This window comes from Pteropus alecto, unplaced genomic scaffold, assembly GCF_000325575.1.
Source record: "Pteropus alecto unplaced genomic scaffold, ASM32557v1 scaffold270, whole genome shotgun sequence".
Classification (NCBI taxonomy): Eukaryota; Metazoa; Chordata; class Mammalia; order Chiroptera; family Pteropodidae; genus Pteropus; species Pteropus alecto.
Window position 1 is genome coordinate 8,139,485 of NW_006430735.1, and position 21,387 is coordinate 8,160,871.

The 21,387-nt window shown below is 38.0% G+C and overlaps 1 protein-coding gene and 2 pseudogenes across 1 annotated transcript in view; 2 read left to right on the plus strand and 1 right to left on the minus strand.

Moving 5' to 3' along the window:
* Positions 1 to 3,307: 3,307 nt before the first annotated feature.
* LOC112485335 lies at positions 3,308 to 3,426 on the minus strand (annotated as a pseudogene).
* A 6,704-nt stretch (positions 3,427 to 10,130) lies between these two features.
* LOC112485247 lies at positions 10,131 to 10,249 on the plus strand (annotated as a pseudogene).
* A 5,594-nt stretch (positions 10,250 to 15,843) lies between these two features.
* Positions 15,844 to 21,387, plus strand: part of GAP43 (growth associated protein 43) — a 95,448-nt gene continuing 89,904 nt past the window's right edge. The window contains exon 1 of the mRNA XM_006905481.1: positions 15,844 to 16,231. Coding sequence (XP_006905543.1) covers positions 16,202 to 16,231 — 30 coding nt within the window. The 5' untranslated portion in view covers positions 15,844 to 16,201. The remainder of the gene's footprint in view (positions 16,232 to 21,387) is intronic.

Below are 21,387 nucleotides of genomic sequence, written 5' to 3' on the forward strand. Positions count from 1 at the left end.
CTTTTTTTTTTTTTTTTTGCCAAATGCACAAACAAAAAGCTATTAGGTTACCAAATAATTAAATTCTGTTTGATAAAGTGTTGTATAGACCCATCCTAGAAAAGCTAAGGAATACAAAACAATGCTAAAACTTAGTAAGAGTAAAGCTGGATATACAGTTAAATATAATCACAGAGAGAAAAAGTAGATCAACTCATTTGCAAGATATGAACATGATGTATCTAGAACAAATAGTCTAACTATTTGGATGTGGATTATAGCTAATCTAAAAATACATAGGCAGAGCTATATGTAAGCTAAATATATAACTAGGTAAATGTTAAAAAATGCATCTATTATATTTTTGCTTATATGTAAAATATAATTTATACCAGTGTTCTGTTTGAGTTAACGCTTTCAAACAAATGTAAGGCAAATTGAAAAGCTCATATAAATGTAACAGTAAAAAATGAAACACAGAGGAAAATAAATTTTCTAATAAGGCATAATAAATAAGTAGGGATATAAAATGAATGATGACTAAAAATATGAAGTACCAATTGCTTTAAAAATCTGTCACTAACAAGATAAATTGAAGCAAGTAAAGTAGACAGAAACCAGTGGCAAGAAGCAAGCTGGAGATAAACTCTTGGGGAGCTTGGTATTCCTAAGTAATCTGACTAGAGGAAATGCATCTGGACCACAAAAAGCTTAGAAACTAAGAGTTAGCAGCATATGCTTAACAATTTAGTCTGTGTGGCTTTACCGAACCGACCAAAACACTGCCAATTTGTTTTGTTTTGTTTTCTGCCATCATAATGGATAGTTACTGAGCAATTGATTGTATCATTGTGCAGTTGGTTGGATTTGGTCATTAAGATGGATGAAATGATTGGACCAAGTGTTTCATGGTCTGGTGATCTTGATCACCTTAATGACCCAGTTGTATTGACTGTGCAGAAACCTGACTGCCATGAATCCTCTCCATCTCCAATTGATATATTCTTATAATCCATATACTGTCCTTATGGCTGTTTCCACACTGTCTCTCTTTTTTTTTAAGTCTCGGAGAACTAAGGCACTGCTGAAGAAGATCTAAAATTAACACAAACCAACAACGTAACTATATTAAGACACGCAAGTCTGTAAACATATTGTAGATAATGAATTCATGAACACCACCTACTAACTGAGATGCTGTTTTTAAAAAGCTGCAAGATAAACTTTTCCTATTGGAATTTATCAAATTAAGGTTTGTAGATCCTAACATGCTTTCTTCCATCCCCACCTCAATATAATTGTAAGTCAAACATTAAGTGTAAATTGGATTCTTGCAACTGCAGGGTGTGGTGCCCTGATCTCCTGCCTGCATTCACTAGTGCAGCAAACCGACAGGCTTGGTCCTCTCCCTTCCTGAGCCGGTGCTGACTGAGGCTGGTGAAATCTTGAATTAAACCCTATCTTCTAGATCTGAGGCCTAAAAATTCGACTATGGCTGTTGGATTTTCTTTATGCCTTATAAGTATCCTTTGCTGCCCCCCTCACATCTCGGCCCTGGAATTCCAAGGTGAACTCTGAGTTCCCAGGTAGCCTGTGCCATAGTACTAACCCTAGTATTGGCCCTGGCCATATTATCTTATTTCTTGGTTTGAAAACAGTCGCCCAGAGACAGTAGTCTCTTCCCTGTGACCAGAGCCCCACTCCAACTGTAGTACATCTAGCCAGGGCCTGGACCCCACCTGGCACCTGTCAGCTCTCCACTCCAGGAACTGGAGCCTTGCCCAAACACAGCCTTCTGGCAGGGATTCTACAACATATGGGCACAAATCCCAGAATCATGACTGCCACCTGCCTGGTTCCCAAGGGCTCACCCACTGCTGTGCCCTGTCCTACCAGATTGGCCCTTATGCCCAAGATTGCTTGAACCATGCTTGAGCTTGTTCCATGATTCCCAGCTGGGCTTTGTCCCGCCCTTTCTTGGACTAATTCTATAGTCCATCTCCTTGGCGTTTGCTCCACTAGCCTGATGTTTCTGATATCTAACATGATTCTCACATAAAACCCTCTCAAACCTCAACTTAGTGGAGAAAACATCAAACCAGAGAGTAGGAAACCAGAGTTTCTAGCATTGTCTCAAACACTAACTAGTCATTTTGACTTTCTCGGCTTTAGTTATCTGACCTACAAAATGAAGGTGTTAGAGCACATGATTCTGGAAGCTCTCTTAAGTTCTGATCCTCTTTAACTCCATGAAAAGGCTTAGAATTCAGAAATGTGAAGAAATTATAAAACGAATATGTACACAATTAGTGAGAAATGTTTCCATTAGAATGACTCCAGGTCAATATTACACATTTTGATTTGGTTCTATTTAGCATTATATTTATGATCTAGAAAAGGGAGTAAGCAGTGAAATTTGTAAATTATATTAAATTATATTAAACATTATTTATTAAACATTATTTATTATATGTTTATTTATTAGCACTGGTAAAGACAAAATATTAATATAAATGAACCTAAAGAAGTTAGAAAGATGAGCAGAAAAGATATAATTTTTTTGATTAAAAAATGCCAACAAATATATTAGGGGAGAAAAATTATTCAAAACAGACGCTATGAAGGTGAGAAAGACAGTAGAAACATTGTCCAAACTATCCAGAGACAAGTTTGGTAAAATTTTTGGATTAAGAAAGCAATGAAGTAATATAAGATAAAAACCAATATGGATTGGGAAACAGAGCAGTGATCAGATAGTCACGCCTAACTTTATCCTGTAAGGCAGACAGACAGGAGTTGTTTTTCAATCCTCTTTCCTTTACTTTTCTCCCACTATGGAGGTTTAAAAAAAAAAAAAAAAAGCAAGATACTTACTTTTCCAATCTTCCTGCTAACCAGGTTTGATCATTCAACTCAGTTCTGTCCAATATGACAGAAAAATCTGTCCACAGGACAAATTTTATTAAAGGGACAGATATCAGTTATCAGTGCTGACTCTTCCCTCTTCCCCCTCGTGGTACCTGGCTGGAAGTCTCCTTAATACTTGGAGCTGCAGCGGCCATTTTACCACCAGAGCAACACATATAGGATTGAAAAACAAAACAAAAAAAAAACAGTTAAAGGTAAGAGAGCAGAAGAAAGAATCTGGGTCCCTAATGATTTCCTTCACAGGATGAATGAATGCAATCACCTACTGCCATTTTTCTTGTTATAGAATACAGAATGACTTTTTTTTTTTTTTTTTTTTAGGAAAGGCAGCCCTCGGTTGACCTCACAGATTGCAAGGACCTTGTCAGCTTACAATCCTTTATTTTTTATTTTTTTTTAACACCTACAGCACCTGGTCTTCCTAGGTGGTCTCCCATCCAAGTACTAACCAGGCCTAACCCTGCTTAGCTTCCAAGGTCAGACAGGATCGGGCTTGTTCAGGGTAGCACAGACGTAGACAGAATGACTTATTTTTTTAAGTCATCATTAATTGAATTTAGTTAGTTAGTTATAGCTCTAGGACCTTCCTGATACATCCTTTTTGTCCCTGGTTTTGTATCAGCATACATATATATTCATTCTAGAAGTTTTTACTCAACAGTAGATAAAGCTCATATAAATGGCTGGATTTTGTCTATAGTACCATTTCTGGGGCAGGAGAATTGGATTTGGAAAATTTTTATTTCTGTTTTCAAAAATTAAAATGAAGAGAAAAAAGTTTATCCAACAAAGTAAAAATTTAATATCGGCGGACCTATCTAGAATTGAATATTAAAATTCTGGTTTGAGAATCTATATGAAAAAGTATTGATCCCAAAAAGCCAGTATCAATTCATCAAGAATAAATTATGCCAGTTTCCACATTTTTTCCTTTGATTAAAATATAAAATATTAAATAAGGGCAAGTTACTCATTCAGTGAAAATATACCGAGTTACCCAGCATTTGCTGGGCCATGTGGTAAAAACTGGAGATGCAAGAGTAAATAATATCCAATTATTTTCTTTAAGAAATATGTTAGTTTCTTAGTTTCCATATAATGATGGTAATAGGCAGGTGAATAATTACTAGCAATGACGTTTGATAAGTGCTTGACAGGGGCCTATATGAGAAAGAATAGTAACATAAGAAATGGCGGCATGAGGAGTATGGTCATGATTTATAGAAGAGAGTTTATTTTAGCTGTTACTTGGAAGAATGAGAATTTCATCACTAAACAATGGGGAAAATTATTCTATGAATTGAAGTCAGTATGGGTAAAGGCATAGAGATAATTAAGGCATAGACTTCTTTGGAAAATGCAGTAAATAAGGTGTGTAGTGATGTGATTGGCTGTACGATGTCAAGGCATTTGGACTTTTTCCTTCAGTTAACTGGGAGTTACTGTGGGATGTAAAGTAGAAGAGGTCCATGTTCTGGAAGGGTTGTTCTAGAAGGATGACTCTGGCTGTAGATAGAGGATAATTAAAGAAGTGTGAGACTACAGGCAGGGAAATGATTACAAAGCTATCTCACACACACACTGAGACAAGAAATGAGAACCTAAAGTACTGACATCTAGAGGGTTTCACGATTTACTGACTGTGGGTAAGGAGGAAGATAGAGGTTTCTAGCACATTTTTGGCCTGGTCAAATGAATGAGTGGCTGTCCTCCAAGCCAGAACAGGGATTATTGGAGGAGGTGGATATTTTGGTGAGAGGATACAGGGGGAAGATAAGATGTTCATTTTGGGAGAATGAATCATACATATTGAGATCTGTATTTGAAACAGGATTCCCACAAGGTCTGGGCTGAAAATATAGAATTGAGAGTCATACGAGATGATGTGTTGGTGGTGGAAGGTGTAGGCAGTGCTGAGAAGGCCCAGGCGAGTGCTGACTGAGGAAGAGAAATCTGACAAGAAGAGAGAAGGCATCCAGAGATGGAGAAGGAAAATCAAGAGAATGAAGTATCATTGAAACAAAGATAAAAGGAAATTAAAAAAAAAAAAAAAAAGAGTAGTTAGTCATGAAGCTGCAGAGAAGCCTTATATAAGGTAAGAAATAAAAAAAGTGTGTGTGTGTGTGTGTGTGTGTGTGTGTGTGTGTGTAATGAGAGAGAGAGAGAAAGAGAGAGAGAGAGAGAGAAAGAGAGAGAGAGAAAGAGAGAGACAGAGAGAGAGAGAGAGAGAGAAGAGAGCGAGCACTTACTCTGGCAACTATGAGGTTTCTGGTGATCTAGTTAAAGCCAATGGATTGGTGAACACAAAAGGCAAGTTGCCAAGACCAGAGAATCAAAGAAGAGGTAAAGAAATGAAGGTGGTGGGCAGAGAGACATAAGATGCAGAGATAAGACTGAAGGAGAATGTTTTATTTATGAAGAAGTAAAGGAAGCTAGAGTCTTTCAACAGATGAGGCTAAAGATTCAGTTGAGAGGAAGACAGTGATGATATAAGAGAAGAAATGGAAGGATCAAGGTCTCTGAGGAAATTCAAAAAGATATTTATACTAAATGTGCAGGAGAAAATTCCACCTCCACTCTGCCAGGTCTAGTCCAATAAGTCTGAAGATGGCAAAGCATCAAATCAGTGAAGCCCCTGCCTGCATGCATCTACTTTCTAAGTGAGAACAAGGTCATGGTTATTGGTTATGCTGAGAATAAAAGGGGGAAAATGGAATGGTAAGCCTAAGGAAAGTGGGAAATAAAATGAAACATGCAATATTTCAAATGGGAAAAAAGGCAGAGTAGAAGAAGATTTTCAGGCACTGCCTATATGCTATGTTCATATGCTAGGAGGGTAGAGGTAGAAGAAGAGGCAGATTGAAAAAGCAAAAGAAAGGAGGCATAACTGATGAAGCGTAAAAAGCTTTTCATAGGAGGAGGGTAACCTTTTTCTCCGCTATGAGAAAAAAAAGTGAGAGTTTCTGGACTTCATTTATGCGCTTTATAAATAATTTCTTGAGAGCCTTATGGACAAGGTGGAGAAATTTGGACTAGATACAAAGACAATTCAGTAGGCAAATATCTCATTGAATCAATGCTGATTAATGATTTGATGCTGTGTGAAGGAAGGATTCTATTTGCATGGCTAAGGATTCTGTCCTTGGTCCTGTCCTCTCAGACATTTTTTTTGAAAAATTCAATGCCTTGAATAAAGATATATAAAGCTTGCTCATCAAATGTGTGGATGACATGAAGCCAGAGGGATAAAGATGACAGAAATGTAGAATGACAGAATTAGGATCTGAAGAGTTATTGACAGGGTGAAATGATTGGTTGAATCTAACAAGAAGAAAATAAATAAGAATACATATACAATATTTTACCCAGATGAAAAATAAAACAAAAATTAATAGAAATAGATGACTTCAGAAAGATGTAGAAGGTACTTAGTTTAGCAGGATCACACATGAACAGATGTTTCAAAATTTTAGTTGGAGTAAATAAGTGGTATGCTAGACATGGCTGTATGAAATTTTGCACACTAATTGTTAAATTTTCAGTTGTTAAACACAGCCATTATTAAAAATTAAATGATATAAACTTAAAAGTAAATAAATTATATTAAAAACAAAGGTAATAAATACTCAAAACATATCACTTCTTATTTTTCATTTTTTGTATTTTATACTCTTGGGATCTTTTCTTTTATGTTTATTGTATCTATTTGGTGGAAATGCTATATAGTGTTGTTTCGCTGTGCACCTCTTCCTTGCTTTGCATTCAGTGATACATTTGCAGCTTGAAAAAGGCCATGGTGGGAGTATTTACACCAGGGAAATTGGCAAATGCTACAAATAATTTCTCCCCTCCAGCCCCTGAAGAGACAGGTGTTAAATACTTACCAGCACACAACTGAATCGGTTCACAATTATTGGTATGGTGGTGAAATACACACATACATACAGCTCTTACAGTTCTGTGATGTATTGATACTTAACATCTAAAATTATGGCAGTGGCTTATTCCTTTTTCACCTCAAGTATAATTATTGGTAAGGGAATGTTAAATTTGAAGGAATGTAGATAAACTAGTGTATTGAAAGGAAATAGAATAACTAGAATTAAAGGACTCAAAATCTTGTTGAATAAAGAATAACTCAAGAGATGTGTCATGTGCAGAACACTCAGGGAGGATGGATGAGTTGTATTTAAACACTTGCTGAAATAATCAGTGAAAGAGATATTTTTCTTGGTGGCCTGAAGGCATACAGACAGGTGGGTGGGCCTTATAGGGAGACAAATATCGATTTCTATTGGAAAGAATATCCCAACAGCTGTCAAAAGTTAAAAATGAAAAGCTTTCTTTCAAGGACAAGATATTTGGTAACGTCAAATGGGGAGCTGGGTCAGATGATGACCTTGTAGGTGTCATCCAACCTCCTGGAATCTTTGAAGTTCAGGGGTATGCATTGCAAATGTTGAGGACACACAGGGCCCAAATGACTGGAAGCATGCAGGGTCCAATTTCTGTGAGGCTGGTTATTTGAAGATTTAAGAGGAAGCTCATATCCTCATTGTCCTTCGGACCACTAAACACATGCACTCTGTTGAAGGCCTTGAAGATGACAATTTTCTAATGCGAGGGAGAGAGACTTCTAATATATCAGATATTAGGAATGTGGATGACAAAATCTTAATGAGAGACTCCCTCAACTTAAAAAATAAAGTAAACAAAACTTTGGAGTCATTAGTGGCAAAAAGATAGACAAGATGACATTTTGGAGCTCCAATTTCAATAATTCTAACCTTTCAATGCTGTACATTATAAAGAAATTGATTAAAAACATATAAACTAATAAAAATATAATATTACTTTCTAGTATTCAAATTTATATGTGGATTAGAGAGACTATGGTGTAGACTGATGTCCGGTGGAATTGTAGGTAGCTTAGGAAAATTGTGACACTAATTTTTCCTCGATATTCAGAGAGAGGTATGTTAGTCAACAAAGAATCTTGAGAGTCTGAATAGTGGTGAAAGTTTTTGTTGAATTTTAGAGAAGCCTGGGATTTTAAGATGAAGGAAAGAAGAGAGAACCTGGAAGTAGAAAACTAAATAATCAGCAGAGCAATTTTGGAGGATCTTATAGATACTAGAGGGGATTTAAAAAAAGATTAGATGAGTTTTATTGAGAATAAGTATATATTCCAGAGTCTTAAGACAGAGAATGGAGAAGTTTGTTTAAGAAAATTCTGTGGACAGAATGCATTAGATACCCTAGGTGTGTTTTGATGGCTTCACTGTGAAAAACTTTAATGTAAAGAAGAATAGACTTGGATTTCAGGCAGAAAAGGACCAAGGCTAAGTATATAAGCGCAGTTCTAGACTTGATGGAATCATGATGGAGTGAGGACAAGGAACAAGGGGAAAAATAAGCCAAAGGATCAGATGACAGGAAGAGCTGCCCTCTTAAAATAAGTGTTGAAATCAATAATGTTTAAGTGAAATCTATCAATACTTCAAGCCAAGGTGAGCCAATTAAGTATTAAGAGGCTATATATCTGAAATTTCTTTTAGTATTCAACTCTGAATTGTGTAGCATACAAAACCTCCCAACACTGCCCCAGTCTATAGAAAATAGTTAAAATGGTATCATAAGACATGAAAGATGATAAAAGGTGATGAGTTTAGGGAAATCGTCTTTGAAGAAGGACACCGCCCTGATTCTCCAGGTGATGGCAATTAGCATTTAATGGAATCCAAGTGGGAGCTTCATGTTTGGAGCCCACTAGGAAGGCTGTGTTTTGTCATTTCTCCAAGCCATGTGCATTCCAGAAGGAAGTTTATAATAATGTATTCAATATATAGAATGGAAATGGTGAGAAACATAGCTACGTCTCTGTAGAACAAAACAACAATTGCAGATTGAAACAATTGGGGATCCTGAAAGTCAATGTTTAAAATTAGTTCAAAGAGCTTTCCTCCCATTCATTTCTCCTTCTTTCCTCCTTTTCTCTCTTCTCTCCCTTTTTCCCACTCAACAATTGTTAAAGACTTAATGGCTCTGAACTCAATACTAAAAGCCAGAAGCAAATTCACCAGGAGACTAACTCAGCTTAAACATAAGGGCTCCTTGCTTGCATGACCATATGCCATATATTTGTAAATTTGTATAACATTTGAAATAGTAAGATATTTTAATAGCAATCCATTAAGACTCCTATCTCTTTCCATGCAGAACTTCCCCTCTGCAACACTTCCCTTCCTGTTAGGTTGTGTTGAATAGCTATAGGGAGTTTTGGGAACCAACTAAGATGAGGTTATATTGGTGTTACAGTTAGACTGGGTTTATGGAATATATCTATGTTGCTCGTAGGTTCTTTTGCATAGAGTTAAGCCATCCGTGGCCTCGGGGCATACAGTGTGCCAACTCACCAGGCAGGGCAACCTGAAGTGCAAGACAGAAGGTTAAATGACAATATAAACATCGGCTGGCCTATATAATGTGGCACCTGAGTCATGTGGTAAAGATGAGAAACAAGATTTGAAATATATGAAGCCAGAAGCTAGTCTGAAATTCTTCTAATCATCGGCTCTGTAAAATTTTAAGTAGGAGATTCAGTTCTCATGAAAGCCTGACCAAAACCAAAATTATTTTCTGTCGAGAATAAATTTTAAAATGCCACATAATTCAGATAAATATATAACACATACTTTCTCATTTCATAGCAATTGTTTAAAAATACATCTGTAAGTGAAGTCTCATGTTTTAAGCCTCCCAAATATCAATAATAAAAACAAATCCAGTCAACTGTGTTAGAGGAAAGACTAGATTACATTTTTTTCATTCTCCTTTAGAATGTTATATTACATAGTCATTGTCATACAAAGAGATGATCAAAGAACATGGAGCCAAAAATATATACATGCGTATATATATATGAGTTATAGAAATGTGTCCGGCAGTTTTAAAAATATTATTTAAATATTATATTTATTTTTATGAATTTTATGATATATTAATTTTTGTGGTATGTATCATTTTCAAAAATATATAACTTGTGGTTTCTTATTCCAAATAAATATTCATTTTCATACTTGTATTTTTTTCTTAAAGAAGGCTCCCTCAAATTATATCAACTTTAGGTTCCATAAAACCTATATATGTCCCTGATAGAAATATCAGAGACAAACAAACAAAAAAACTAAGACATGGTGCTTGACATTTAGAAATGTGCCTTCCACTACAGCCATGCCACCTTGAACAAGCCCGATCCCGTCTGATCTCGGAAGCTAAGCAGGGTTGGGCCTGGTTAGAACTTGGATGGGAGACCACCTAGGAAGACCAGGTGCTGTAGGTGTTAAAAAAAAAAAAAAGTCATAGAAATGTGCATTTCAGGGAGAAAACTGACTGGTAACCAAAATGTTACAAATGTGCATTTCAGGGAGAAAACTGACTGGTAACCAAAATGTTACAATACTTCAGGGAGAATAGAAAAGAATATGTGAAATTTCTGTGGTTCCTTTGATAACCAAATTAAATGAAATGCTCTAATTTCAGACTCTGATGATGTGTTGATGGTGGAGGATTGTGTAATCTGATGAAATTTTCCACATCATCTGCTTAACACACTCAGTAAGCCACTGAGACTTGTTCACTCAAGCAATCACAAACTTTCTTGAGAGCCGGTGGCAAGTTGAGTCTTAGCATCTGGGCTGCATGCTTTTCATTTTCTCTTGCTGAGCCACAAACACATGGTTCTCTCCATGAGATTTCCTTGTTCTGGGATATTGGCTACCCAGAGATTCAGATGGTCTCCAGGGTGTGCTGGAAGGAGAAATTCTGAGGAGATTTGAGGCAGGTCTGGAAAGACGGGCAGAGATTTAGAAGGTCTTAAAAATCATCCAGGTTCTGACTTCAGGCTCTTGTCTGCCTGCGGGAAGCAGGATGAATTCTGGCAGTAAGGCCATACTGAAATACTATCAGCCTAATTAATATGGTGACATCATACTATAGAGGCTCGCCTTTCGCTAAAACCAGATGCAGCCATGTCTGCTTGGAAGACTTTGGCAGGCTCAGACAACTTCTGAGTCTTCTCTCTTACAACCTGATCTTGTGTTGCATTTGAACATGTCAGTGCTTTCACAGAATGGACACTTTCAGAACTAACTCATCACCTTCCTCACAATACCAGGTCCCTTTCTGGACCTCCTTACATTTGAGTTTTGTATTCTCATTTTCTAAGCTTCCCAGGTCCAATCTCTAAATCATTTTTAGTTCTTTTATTTTTCTCTTTCTCTTAGATATTCTTCTGTGAGGTAAATGAGACAAAATGTGTAAAGCATAAAATATGTGATAACTGGAACATGCTAGGCACTCAACAAGTGACAGTCCACTTTCTCTTCCACCCTCCCTTCCTGATTATGACATTAGGAGAATTCCGTGTTCCTCTCACTGGGCTCCATTGTATCCTTCTCTCCATTCCGTACTATACAACATCACCACAGGCATTCTCTAAAATGTTCCTCTTCACAAACCTCATGTCTAATCCCCTGTAGTGGGTTGACTTGTGTTCCTCAAAAAGCTGAATCCAAGTCCTAATTCCCAATACCTGTGAACATGACCTTACTTGGGAAAAAGATCTTTGTAGATGCAATCCTTAAGTTAAGGATCTGGAGATGAGATCATCTTGGATTTAGAGTGGGCCGTAGATTCAGTGACAGAGGTCCTTATAACAAGAGAGGAAGAACATCTGAAGATGGAGGCCTAGATTGGAGTGATGCATCTTCAAATCAAGCAATGGCAAGAATTACTCGCAGACTCTAGAAGCTAGGAGAAAGGTATGGAATGGATTTTCCTTCAGAGCCTCCAAAAAGAAATAATCCTGCCAACACTTTGCATTTGAATTTACAGAAATATGAGAGAATAAATTTTTGCTGTTTTAAGCCTTCAAGTTTGTGGGAATTTCTTACAGCAGTGCTAGAACTTTAAAACGCCCTCTTAGCCTGACCCTTAACGTCCTTTTTGAATCCAAGTGTGTAGCCCACCTTTTCCAGGTTCTCTTTTACTACTTTCCTTTACAACTTTTCTCTTCTGCGTATGGAGAATCCCTTGATCATGCAGTGATTAATTGTGCATTTTGCCTTTTGTAATGTGATGCCTTTTTTTTTCTAAAACTCATTTTGTCTTCTCTACTTGTTCAAATTCTAATCATGAAATGAAAGACCTATCCTAGCCCACAGTGATTTCTTCACTATTCTGAATTCTTAACACACATTTAACATCGAATCCTCTTTTGTTCAAATAGCATTTGTTTTTCTCTTCACATATGTATCTCCTTAAGAGAAGGATGTTTTAGCATCATAGAAAATGTTGAATAAATAAATGAAGTCAGAAAGTACTGATAGAGAATGTGGCTGAATTGTGTATGCCCCAAAATCATATGTTGCAGGCCTAAATCCCAGTCCCTCGGAATGTGACTGTATTTGGAGATAGGGCCTTTAAAAAGATAATTAAGGTTAAACGAGGTCATAGAGATGGCTCTAATCCAATCAGACTGATGACCCTTAATAAGAGGATATTGGGACACAAAGAGACACGGGTGCACATGCACAGAGAGACCACCATGTGAAAGGGCAGTGAGAGGGCGGCTGTCAGCAAGCCAAGGAGAGAGGCCTGGAATAGACCCTTCCCTTACAACCCTCAGAGGAAACGAACCCTGCCAGCACCTCGAGCTTGGTCTTCTAGCCTCCAAAACTGTGAGAAGATAAGCTTCTTTTGTTTAAGCCACACAGTCTGTGGTATTTTGTTACGGCAGCCCTAGCACACTAAGGCAGCGGATAAAAGGCTAAGTCTGAAAAATAAACTGCTGGAAGGGCAAGTAAAAAGACAAATTTATTTTGTACCTGAATTTATGTCATCCCTCTCAAGTCCCAGTCATAAAATAGCAGACTGTCTGACAGAGCCCTTAGTAAAGCTCACTGACTTTTGAGTTTATTACGAAAACAATATCTCTTTTGTATGAAATTCAGAGATATACGAATACAACTGCAACTTGGCCTTCACCACTCTTCACCTTCTTCTGGAATAATGTTATTGCCTAACCTATAGTCAGGAAGTTACCTGACAGTCTCATGAGTTAATCTGCTAATTTAAAATTACACAAGGTTTAATCAGAGGATTTTAAGCCTAGGCATTTTCTAGGATTGACTAAAGGGTATACGGATTAGTGGATCTATGGAATAGTTGGCTGGAATCAAAATAACACTGGTTATTTTAATTTTATGTATATTTTTTGTCAAGGTCATATCAGTGTATGCTTTTCTCATCTTCATTCCTTTGCCGTCCCGTAGCTGCTTCTGCTTAAAGGAAAAAAAAAAATTCATCTGGCTCATTACACTATTAAAATTAAATTTGGAATCTTGAGTTTCCTTTCGGGGAATCACTTTTAGAGGATTATTGACAGAATGTAGTGTGTCCAGAGACACACTACATAATAAACAACAAGAAATAGTCTAAAAAGTTATTTGAGAAATTCACTTAAAACTGTCACTTAAAAATGGGGAGGACTCTATCCGGTGAGGCACCTGAGGGTGTTTGAGGTAGCTTGTGTTTGGTAAGAAATATATGGAGGGCTCACTACTGGATGAGGATATCAGCTTGTTCTCCATGGTTCTTGAGGTAAGGAGCTGAGTCAAATAAGTGTGCCTTTCAGAATGCTAATTTCATTTCACCACAAAAACTTTTGCTACACGGTTTAATTTCCTAAGGATCAGAAGTAATGAGGTGTAGAGACCCATTGAGTGGCAACGTATTTTAGTGGCTAACAGGGTTTTGGAGTTGTAGCTTTACCTCTTATTAGTTGTATGACCTAGTCTAGGTACTTAACTTACTTTGCTTCAGTATCAACATCAAAATGAGATTAATGATTGCTCCTACCTCATTCTGAGTATTAGATGAAACAATTTGTGTAAGCTGCTGAGGAAACTGATACTAAGGGGTGGTTTAACATATTTAGTCACAAATTTCAGCTGAGCCTATGTCTAGTTTTGAGCTCTAGACTCTGATTTCATTATGCCACTTGGTTTCCAAGTTTTCTTCCAATATCTAAAAGGGAAAAGGAGCTATAAATGCGGAGTCTGAGGGAAGTGCATTGAAAGAGAAAGCAGTTGGCCTCTTTCTATGGCCAACTGTGTAGATTTACATTAGGCCACATAGTTGACAAAATGATTTTATCTATGAGTCTGTTTAAACACCAAAAGAAGCAATTTCTTCTCCCATGCCCCAGTTCTCACCCTTCTGCTTCCTTCCTTTATCACTCTCCAGCCTCTACCAGGGGGACCCTAATGTACAACTGGAATGTCTCTGATGAAGCCATTTCTTACCTATTCTTTGCCCTCCTCTAGCATTTAAAACCATAGAAGGCTGTTTTTGAAAACTTGGCTCTGACCAGGCTCATTACATTAAAAAATATTAAACTAAGAACATAAGAACTAAGAACTAAGAACTAAGAACTCTGTATTTTAGTCATAAAATATGAAAACTAAGAAACAAATTAAGTGGAATAAAAGACCAAGTAAGGCTGGATCTGAAGCAGGTCATGCTCAGGAAGACCTGTGGGGATAATTTATAACCATTACTCCCTGGGTATCTCTCTGAGATAGTCCATTCTGAGACGAGTGTACCTTGAATTTTGTAAAAGGGTATGAAGCACATATTAAGCTCTGGGATCCTGATAATATATATGATAATAAGCTGTCTGGTTGACACCTATATTAACTAGGCTCATATCTAGAAAGAACTTAAAATAATATGAGTTGTTTAATTGAGGGTGCTTATCATCATTAATAAACAACAAGAAATAGTCTAAAGAGTTATTTGAGAAATTCACTTAAAAATGTCACCAAAATTTCAGAAAATTACAGTTTCTGAGGTAAACCTACTATGTATTGAGAATGGCTCTGCTGTGCTTTACATACTATATATTATTTGGTCCTCACCAATAATAGGTCAGTGTGATTATTGTTCCCATTTCACAGATTAGAAAATTAGGTCCAAAGAGGTTCGGTAACATTCCGCAAATCACACAGTACTATATATCTAAAAATTATGGTTTACGTGTGTTTCAAAGTCAGATTTTTCTCTGTACAAATTATATAAGACCTTAGAAGGAATTGGAGAAGTAAACTTTTCTTCTCATTAACAGATAAGTTTACTTTTATTCTTCTTGCCCTAACTGTTAATATCATTTCGGGCATCATTAACATTATACAGCTATTCAAATATGGTCAGCTCTTTCAGTTAAGTTAGAGGGATAAAAACATTTTCAAATAGGTATATGTGCATTATGCAAGCAAAACTACCATGTGATTTTAATTATGGATGCTAATTAGTTATTATTTCCAAACTCAAGTGCTTAAAATGTTTAAAATGCAATATATTCATGTAGATTTTTTTAGGATATTGGCATATATATGAGATATGTTTGTGCATATCTAAATATGTATGCATTTATTTTAGGTTATACGAATATTGAGTACAGTATCTAAACAATGTATGATATTTACATGTTATTTCATTTTTCGAGAGAACCTAACCTTCACAATTATCAACTGTGCATAAAATCTAAATAGCAGATATAACATGTTGTATAGGTCTGACTTCACAATCGGAATAGCTGTTCTTTGCTTTTATGATATTGGGAAAAGGAAAGAGTTAGTAAAGAAATACAAGCATTCCTCAAGCCCCTCTTCCGTAAAACACATTCCACCCAGTCTGCTGAACAGGCTGGAATCTTTCTCTGCCCCCACCCCACAACCCTCTCAATGCAGCGGGAAAGTCGGTGGGTAATTGGGTCCAGATTGGAGATGCTTAAATATTCATGAGGCTGGCAGGGGACTGGGAGGGGGCGACTGTCTAGAATGGGGGTGGGGGCTGGGGAAAGTGATTAGTCATTGAAAGCTAGTGAATAATTCTGAGAAAGAGACGCAGAGACAGCGAAGAAAAAGAGAGTAGGTGGGGGGGAGAGAGGGAGAGAGAGAGGAGAGAAGAGAGAGAGAGAGAGAGAGAGAGATCTATTGAATTCTGAAAAGGGAGAGATTAATATTTGCGATGAGCAATAGCTGTGGACCTTACAGTTGCTGCTAACTGCCCTGGTGTGTGTGAGGGAGAGAGAGAGAGGGAGGGAGAGAGCGCGCGCTAGCGCGAGAGAGCGAGTGAGCAAGCGAGCAGAAAAGAGGTGGAGAGGGGGGGAATAAGAAAGAGAGAGGAGGAAAGGAGAGAAGGCAGGAAGAAGGCAAGGGACGTTACAACCATGCTGTGCTGTATGAGAAGAACCAAACAGGTAGAGCTAAAGATTTTTACTTCTTGCTGTTGTGAAATTACCAGAGTAGAGTAAAGGCAGAAAAAAATATTTTAACTGCTTCTGCTCTGGCTATGGTGCTCGCGTTTCCTTAGCATATGGTAACTGATGGTTGCATCCCAGCTTTTATTCTCTTCTCTCTCTCATGCTGTTTTTGGAATGCTGCTATTAATTAGGATGAGGTTAAAACAAATACGCCTGTTTGGCTAGAAATAAGAAAGATTTTTTTTTTTTTTTTTGGCTATTAGTAAATGTTCAGCATTTCAGATCTCTGATTTTGCGGGTGTAGATGTAGAAAGGGGTGTGAGTGGGGGGTGGGATAAGGGCTCTACCTACAAGATGGGGAGGCAACCCTTTATATTATTTGCAAAAAGCAGGGTTGAAGGATTAATATTCAGTAGTGAGTATTGCTTGTTCTGTTGTACAGTTTTCTCACATGTGCTGCGGAAGAAGCCTTATTTCCTACATGCCTGAGCCTCAAATGGGCGCAGGTATTAATGGAAGAACATGTGGAGGTTTCATTTATTTATTTATTTATTTTTCTATGAATGAATGAAACTGTGATTTGGAAGATTTTTTTTTTCCCCCGCAAAAAGAATCTAAAGACAACTGGGGCCGGGGAAAATTGGCGGTGTGGAAGGGGAAAACCCCCGTAGCCGATTGTGCACCAGCTGGTCAGAGAAGAGGGCGGACCACGCCCCTAGGAGCTTTGAGCTCCGCTGAGAAAGACGAGCCGAGTATTACCTGTTGGAGATCAGATCTTTTCTCCCCTTCCCTTGCATCTTTCCTGGGATTGTCAGTGCCCAGAGACGGGCTAACATTCTGGATAATAACCATGGTGACTCATTTTCATCAGGAAGAGGGACACATACAAGATTAGCAAGAATCCGTGTCCCCTCCCTCCCTCCCCCACTGCCCAGGTTTTTCTTCCATTTCAAATTGCTCACTTATTTCTTGAAAGACATTTTAGAAACTTGATTAGGGCGAGGGTGGGAAGAAATGACGAGTGTGGTATTCTGCAGGAACCCACAGTGCCGTGGCATTCGCCAAATGAAGCTTTCAAACATTCGTTGGAACACGTTTGGTGATTTTGGCGAAGGATAAGGAGAAAAATGGGTGTGGGATATGGGTGAGTGTGTGCTTGTGAGTGCGTGTGTGTGTGTGTGTGTGTGTGTAGGTGTGCATGCCCACCGGAAGGGAGGCAGTCTTGGTCAAAGAAGCCCTTTACAGATTGATTGCCTTAGGGGTGGGGTGCAAGAGATAGGAATTGGGCATTATTCCTGTGCAGGTATTGGATATTGGACAATTTGTAATACACTGGCTGAATCCAAAGGGGGTGGAGGTGGGGAGTGGAGAAGAAACAGCCTGCCAGCTTTGCACATTTAGCCAGCGCCCTGAAAGGAGGGGTGGGGAATGAGGATGAAGAAGAAGGAAGAGAAAGGGGGAAACTGAAAGAGAATATCAGAGTATTGGGTGGAGAGAGTGGAGAAGATAACATAACATAGGATAGATAGGTAGGTAGGTAGGTAGGTAGGTAGGTAGGTAGGTAGATAGATAGATAGATAGATAGATAGATAGATAGATAGATAGGCGGATAGATAGATATATAAGTAGATAATAGATAGATATAGATAGATAAATAAGTAGCAGGTACCTGGGGTTTTGTGTGTGGTTTGTGTGGGGGTGTTTGAGCAAGAGCATGAAAGTCTTACATGTCACACTTTCCTAAACTGCTCTACGGTTCTAGAGATTGATGCTTCCATTGGCTCATTTTTCAAACCAGGACACTTCCTCTCCTTGTCTTCCTTCATTCTAATACATAAATGTAATAGATACAGGTGGCCAAGTTAAGCACACTGTCAAGGAAACGTCCTGTGATTGCCCCACTGGTGAGCTGGGGAAATAAAATTTAGGAAGGTGGAGCCCTAAGGAAGCCAGTACTATTCATTAAAAAAGCTTTAATTTTGGAGACAAATATGCCAGTTTACAACTTTTTGTCACTCTATGTATATACATACAAGTATACACACACACCCTTCGACAAAGGAAACCAGGCATGATTTTTAGAAAGAGAATTTGTGCTAACGGAATTCCCTGCCCCAAAATGTGACAGCTGCCTCCACCAGGGTTCTATCTCAGTGACAGCCCCAAGTGTTCAATGGGATGTGCAAACTGATGAAGCTTAAATCATGTATTTAAGGATCTGTAGAAATTTGTATGTAAATATATATAGCATCTGCACACTCCATGTACAATAGTCATGCATGCCTGCCTGTGTTTTAGCATAATTTATTTTCAAGAGAGAAAATAAAAGGTATAGAAATTGTCCTGTTTTGCCCATGAGTTTTATAGATGCGTGTTTTTTTGTGTGAAATGGTTGTGTTCCTTATTTGCATAAGTCAGTATTTAGGATAGCAGTAAATCAGGCTGAAGGAAATGGTATATTTAGGGTGTGGGCTCCACACTATACTGGTTGGCTTATATATAGCATGAGTACTTAAGTCTCACACAGATTTCCTGCTTATGGGTGGAATGATCCTATATCGTTCATGGCAGAAGCCAAATGAGTTTATCTTTGTTTTGGCATCTATTCATCATTCTAGTCCTTAACGGGAAATAAAACAAGGGCAAAATCCTGCAAAGGTCTAGACTCTGCCACACCCATGAAATCCAGCAGAAACGTGGGAGGGGGCTGGAGAGATTGCACTTCCTTCCTCATCCACTTGAGCAGCTTAAAGAAGCAATCTTGGATTTCAGAGTTGTAATACATTGCCAATGGGGGAGGAAAAAGCATAAATGACCTTTATTGGCCATTAATTACCTACCACTATAGATTATCATAGCAGGAAGAAGAGAATGGGAGTGGGGTGGAGATGAGAGGATAAAGAAACGAGCAAAGCAGGAATAAAATAAAAGAATCCCTGAGATTTTATTGGTTTATGATTTTCAAATATCTTGGGGCTAACTTTAAATAGCTTAATTACCATGCGTACTGCCGATGATGAAAAACTTGCAAGATAGGATCTGCGTCCACAAAGCAAGAAAAACTGTGAAGTATTTCCTTTGTTTAAAAATAAGGACTTCAATTTGTAATTGAAGTGTAAAGAATACCAGTGCAAGCAAGTAGCCCCTCTGTCTCCCACCCTTCAAAGCCACAAACATCTGCCTTTTTCCTCATACAATAATTCTTATCTTAGAGAGTATGATCTGTGATTTAGAATTCCAACCTTGCCTTTCCCTTGCAGGTTGGAAAGGTGTGGAAGAATGCCGCCTTGCTGCTTGGCGCAGACTGATTCCTCCTAGTGATAGATTGGATTCCTCCTAAATCTTGCTGAGCCACACCCAGTGTCACCCAGGGACTAAATGAATTAATTAAATAGAGGCATTCTACTTAATGTAATTGAAACTGTTCATTTTTTAAAATGCTGATTTTTATCACACATTTCTAAATTTAAACAGAAGAAGAAATCATTTAAAGGGCTTTTTTTTTTTTTCCTGCCAAATTATCTGGACTTGCAGAGAACCTTAGAAAATTCATGGTGAATCTAGAAATGTGTTCACATCTGGTGACCCATGCCAGGGTGCATACACAATGAGCCCTGTTCTTTCTTGCTGATAATCTGTAACTCTGGTCCCTCCCTCCCCTCCCATGCTGAGGAAACTGGGATAAGAACATGCAGGGTTAATTTTTCTCTTGCTGAGCTGGCAAAACTATAGAAACCTTTCATGTTTTATGCTAAAGGGCAGTGCTCCTATTCACTAAGAAGGAGAGTGGCAAGGGGTCTCCTTTACTTCCTTCCTAGTGAAATTGTCAGTGTTGTGCCTGAGGCTGATAATTCCACATACTTCCGTTTTACCTGGCCCCAGAAGGAAGTGGCGGGAGAGGGGGAATTCCTTTTAGGCAGTAGTAAAGCATATATATTAACCCAAGTTCCCTTTGTTCATATTGATAAAGTAAAACAAGTCTAAAATCTTCCTCTAATATTAAAAGAACATTTCAAAGGATGCACCTACCCAGCTCATCTCAAGACAGATACAGCATTCACTTCCCTATTAGCTGTCATGGAGGCATGCAGGCAACCAAGAGTGCCTGTTGTCAATCAAAGAAGTGACTGTGAGCAAGAAATTCTCCCTTTGAACTTCTGAAGTATGATCAGATTGCCTCTGCACCATTGTACCGAAGTCTTCATACCTTTCTCTGAGGCACTTGAGAAGAGCACTGTGCTGAGTCCTTAGTTTATACCACCCACTGATTCTGTGATCTCGAATGAATGATATAATCTTGGGCTTTGGTTTCCTTTTGTAGGATGGAGACTTAAAAGCAAAAAACGAAAACAAACAAACAAAAATTTCACGGAGCTTCTCTTAAAGATTTTTTGTACAAAATTAATGTAAAGACAAACCACACAAATGTAAAAATATTTTTCTGTCCAAGTTTTGCAATGCGAAACTTAGCTTAGAACTTGTCGATTTTTCAGGATTGTTCAGTGCCCACTATACTGCCTTTGTCTGTCGGGGAGTAGTTCCTTCTGGTCACAGATGATTCCTCGGCTTGTGCTCTTGCTCCTCCTGTTTTTTCTCTAGAGTCTCATTCCATCATGTCCTACCCTCTTGAAATTTCATCTTCTCCTGTTGTGCTAATCTCTTTCCCCATAGCCCATGAATATACTCTTCTATCTACTCTTCTGTCTCCATCTCTATGGTGCTCTGTCTCACCCTCCTTTTAGAATAAAGTCCCTAAAAGCACTCTCCACACTTACTTTGTCCTCTTCATCACTTGCCATTCACTATTGTATCTATGTTAAGGCTTCTGTTCCCATAATTCCATTGAAACATATTCCGAAAAAGATACCACATCCACTGACTCTTTAGTTTATGTCTTATTCGATATCTCTTTGACATTTTGTATTATTGTCTATCTACCTTCCTAAAACTCTCTTCTCATTTTCCTCACTCTCAGATAAGTCCACCTTAGTCTCTTTTGCTGGCTTTTTGCACTTTCTTCTCCCCCAAATATCAATTATGTTCTGGTTCATAATCTTGATCCATTTCTCTCCTCACTTTATACACCAATTCTAGGTGATCTCATTCATGTCTGGAGTTTTAACCACCTGTGTGATTTCCAAATCTGTATACTG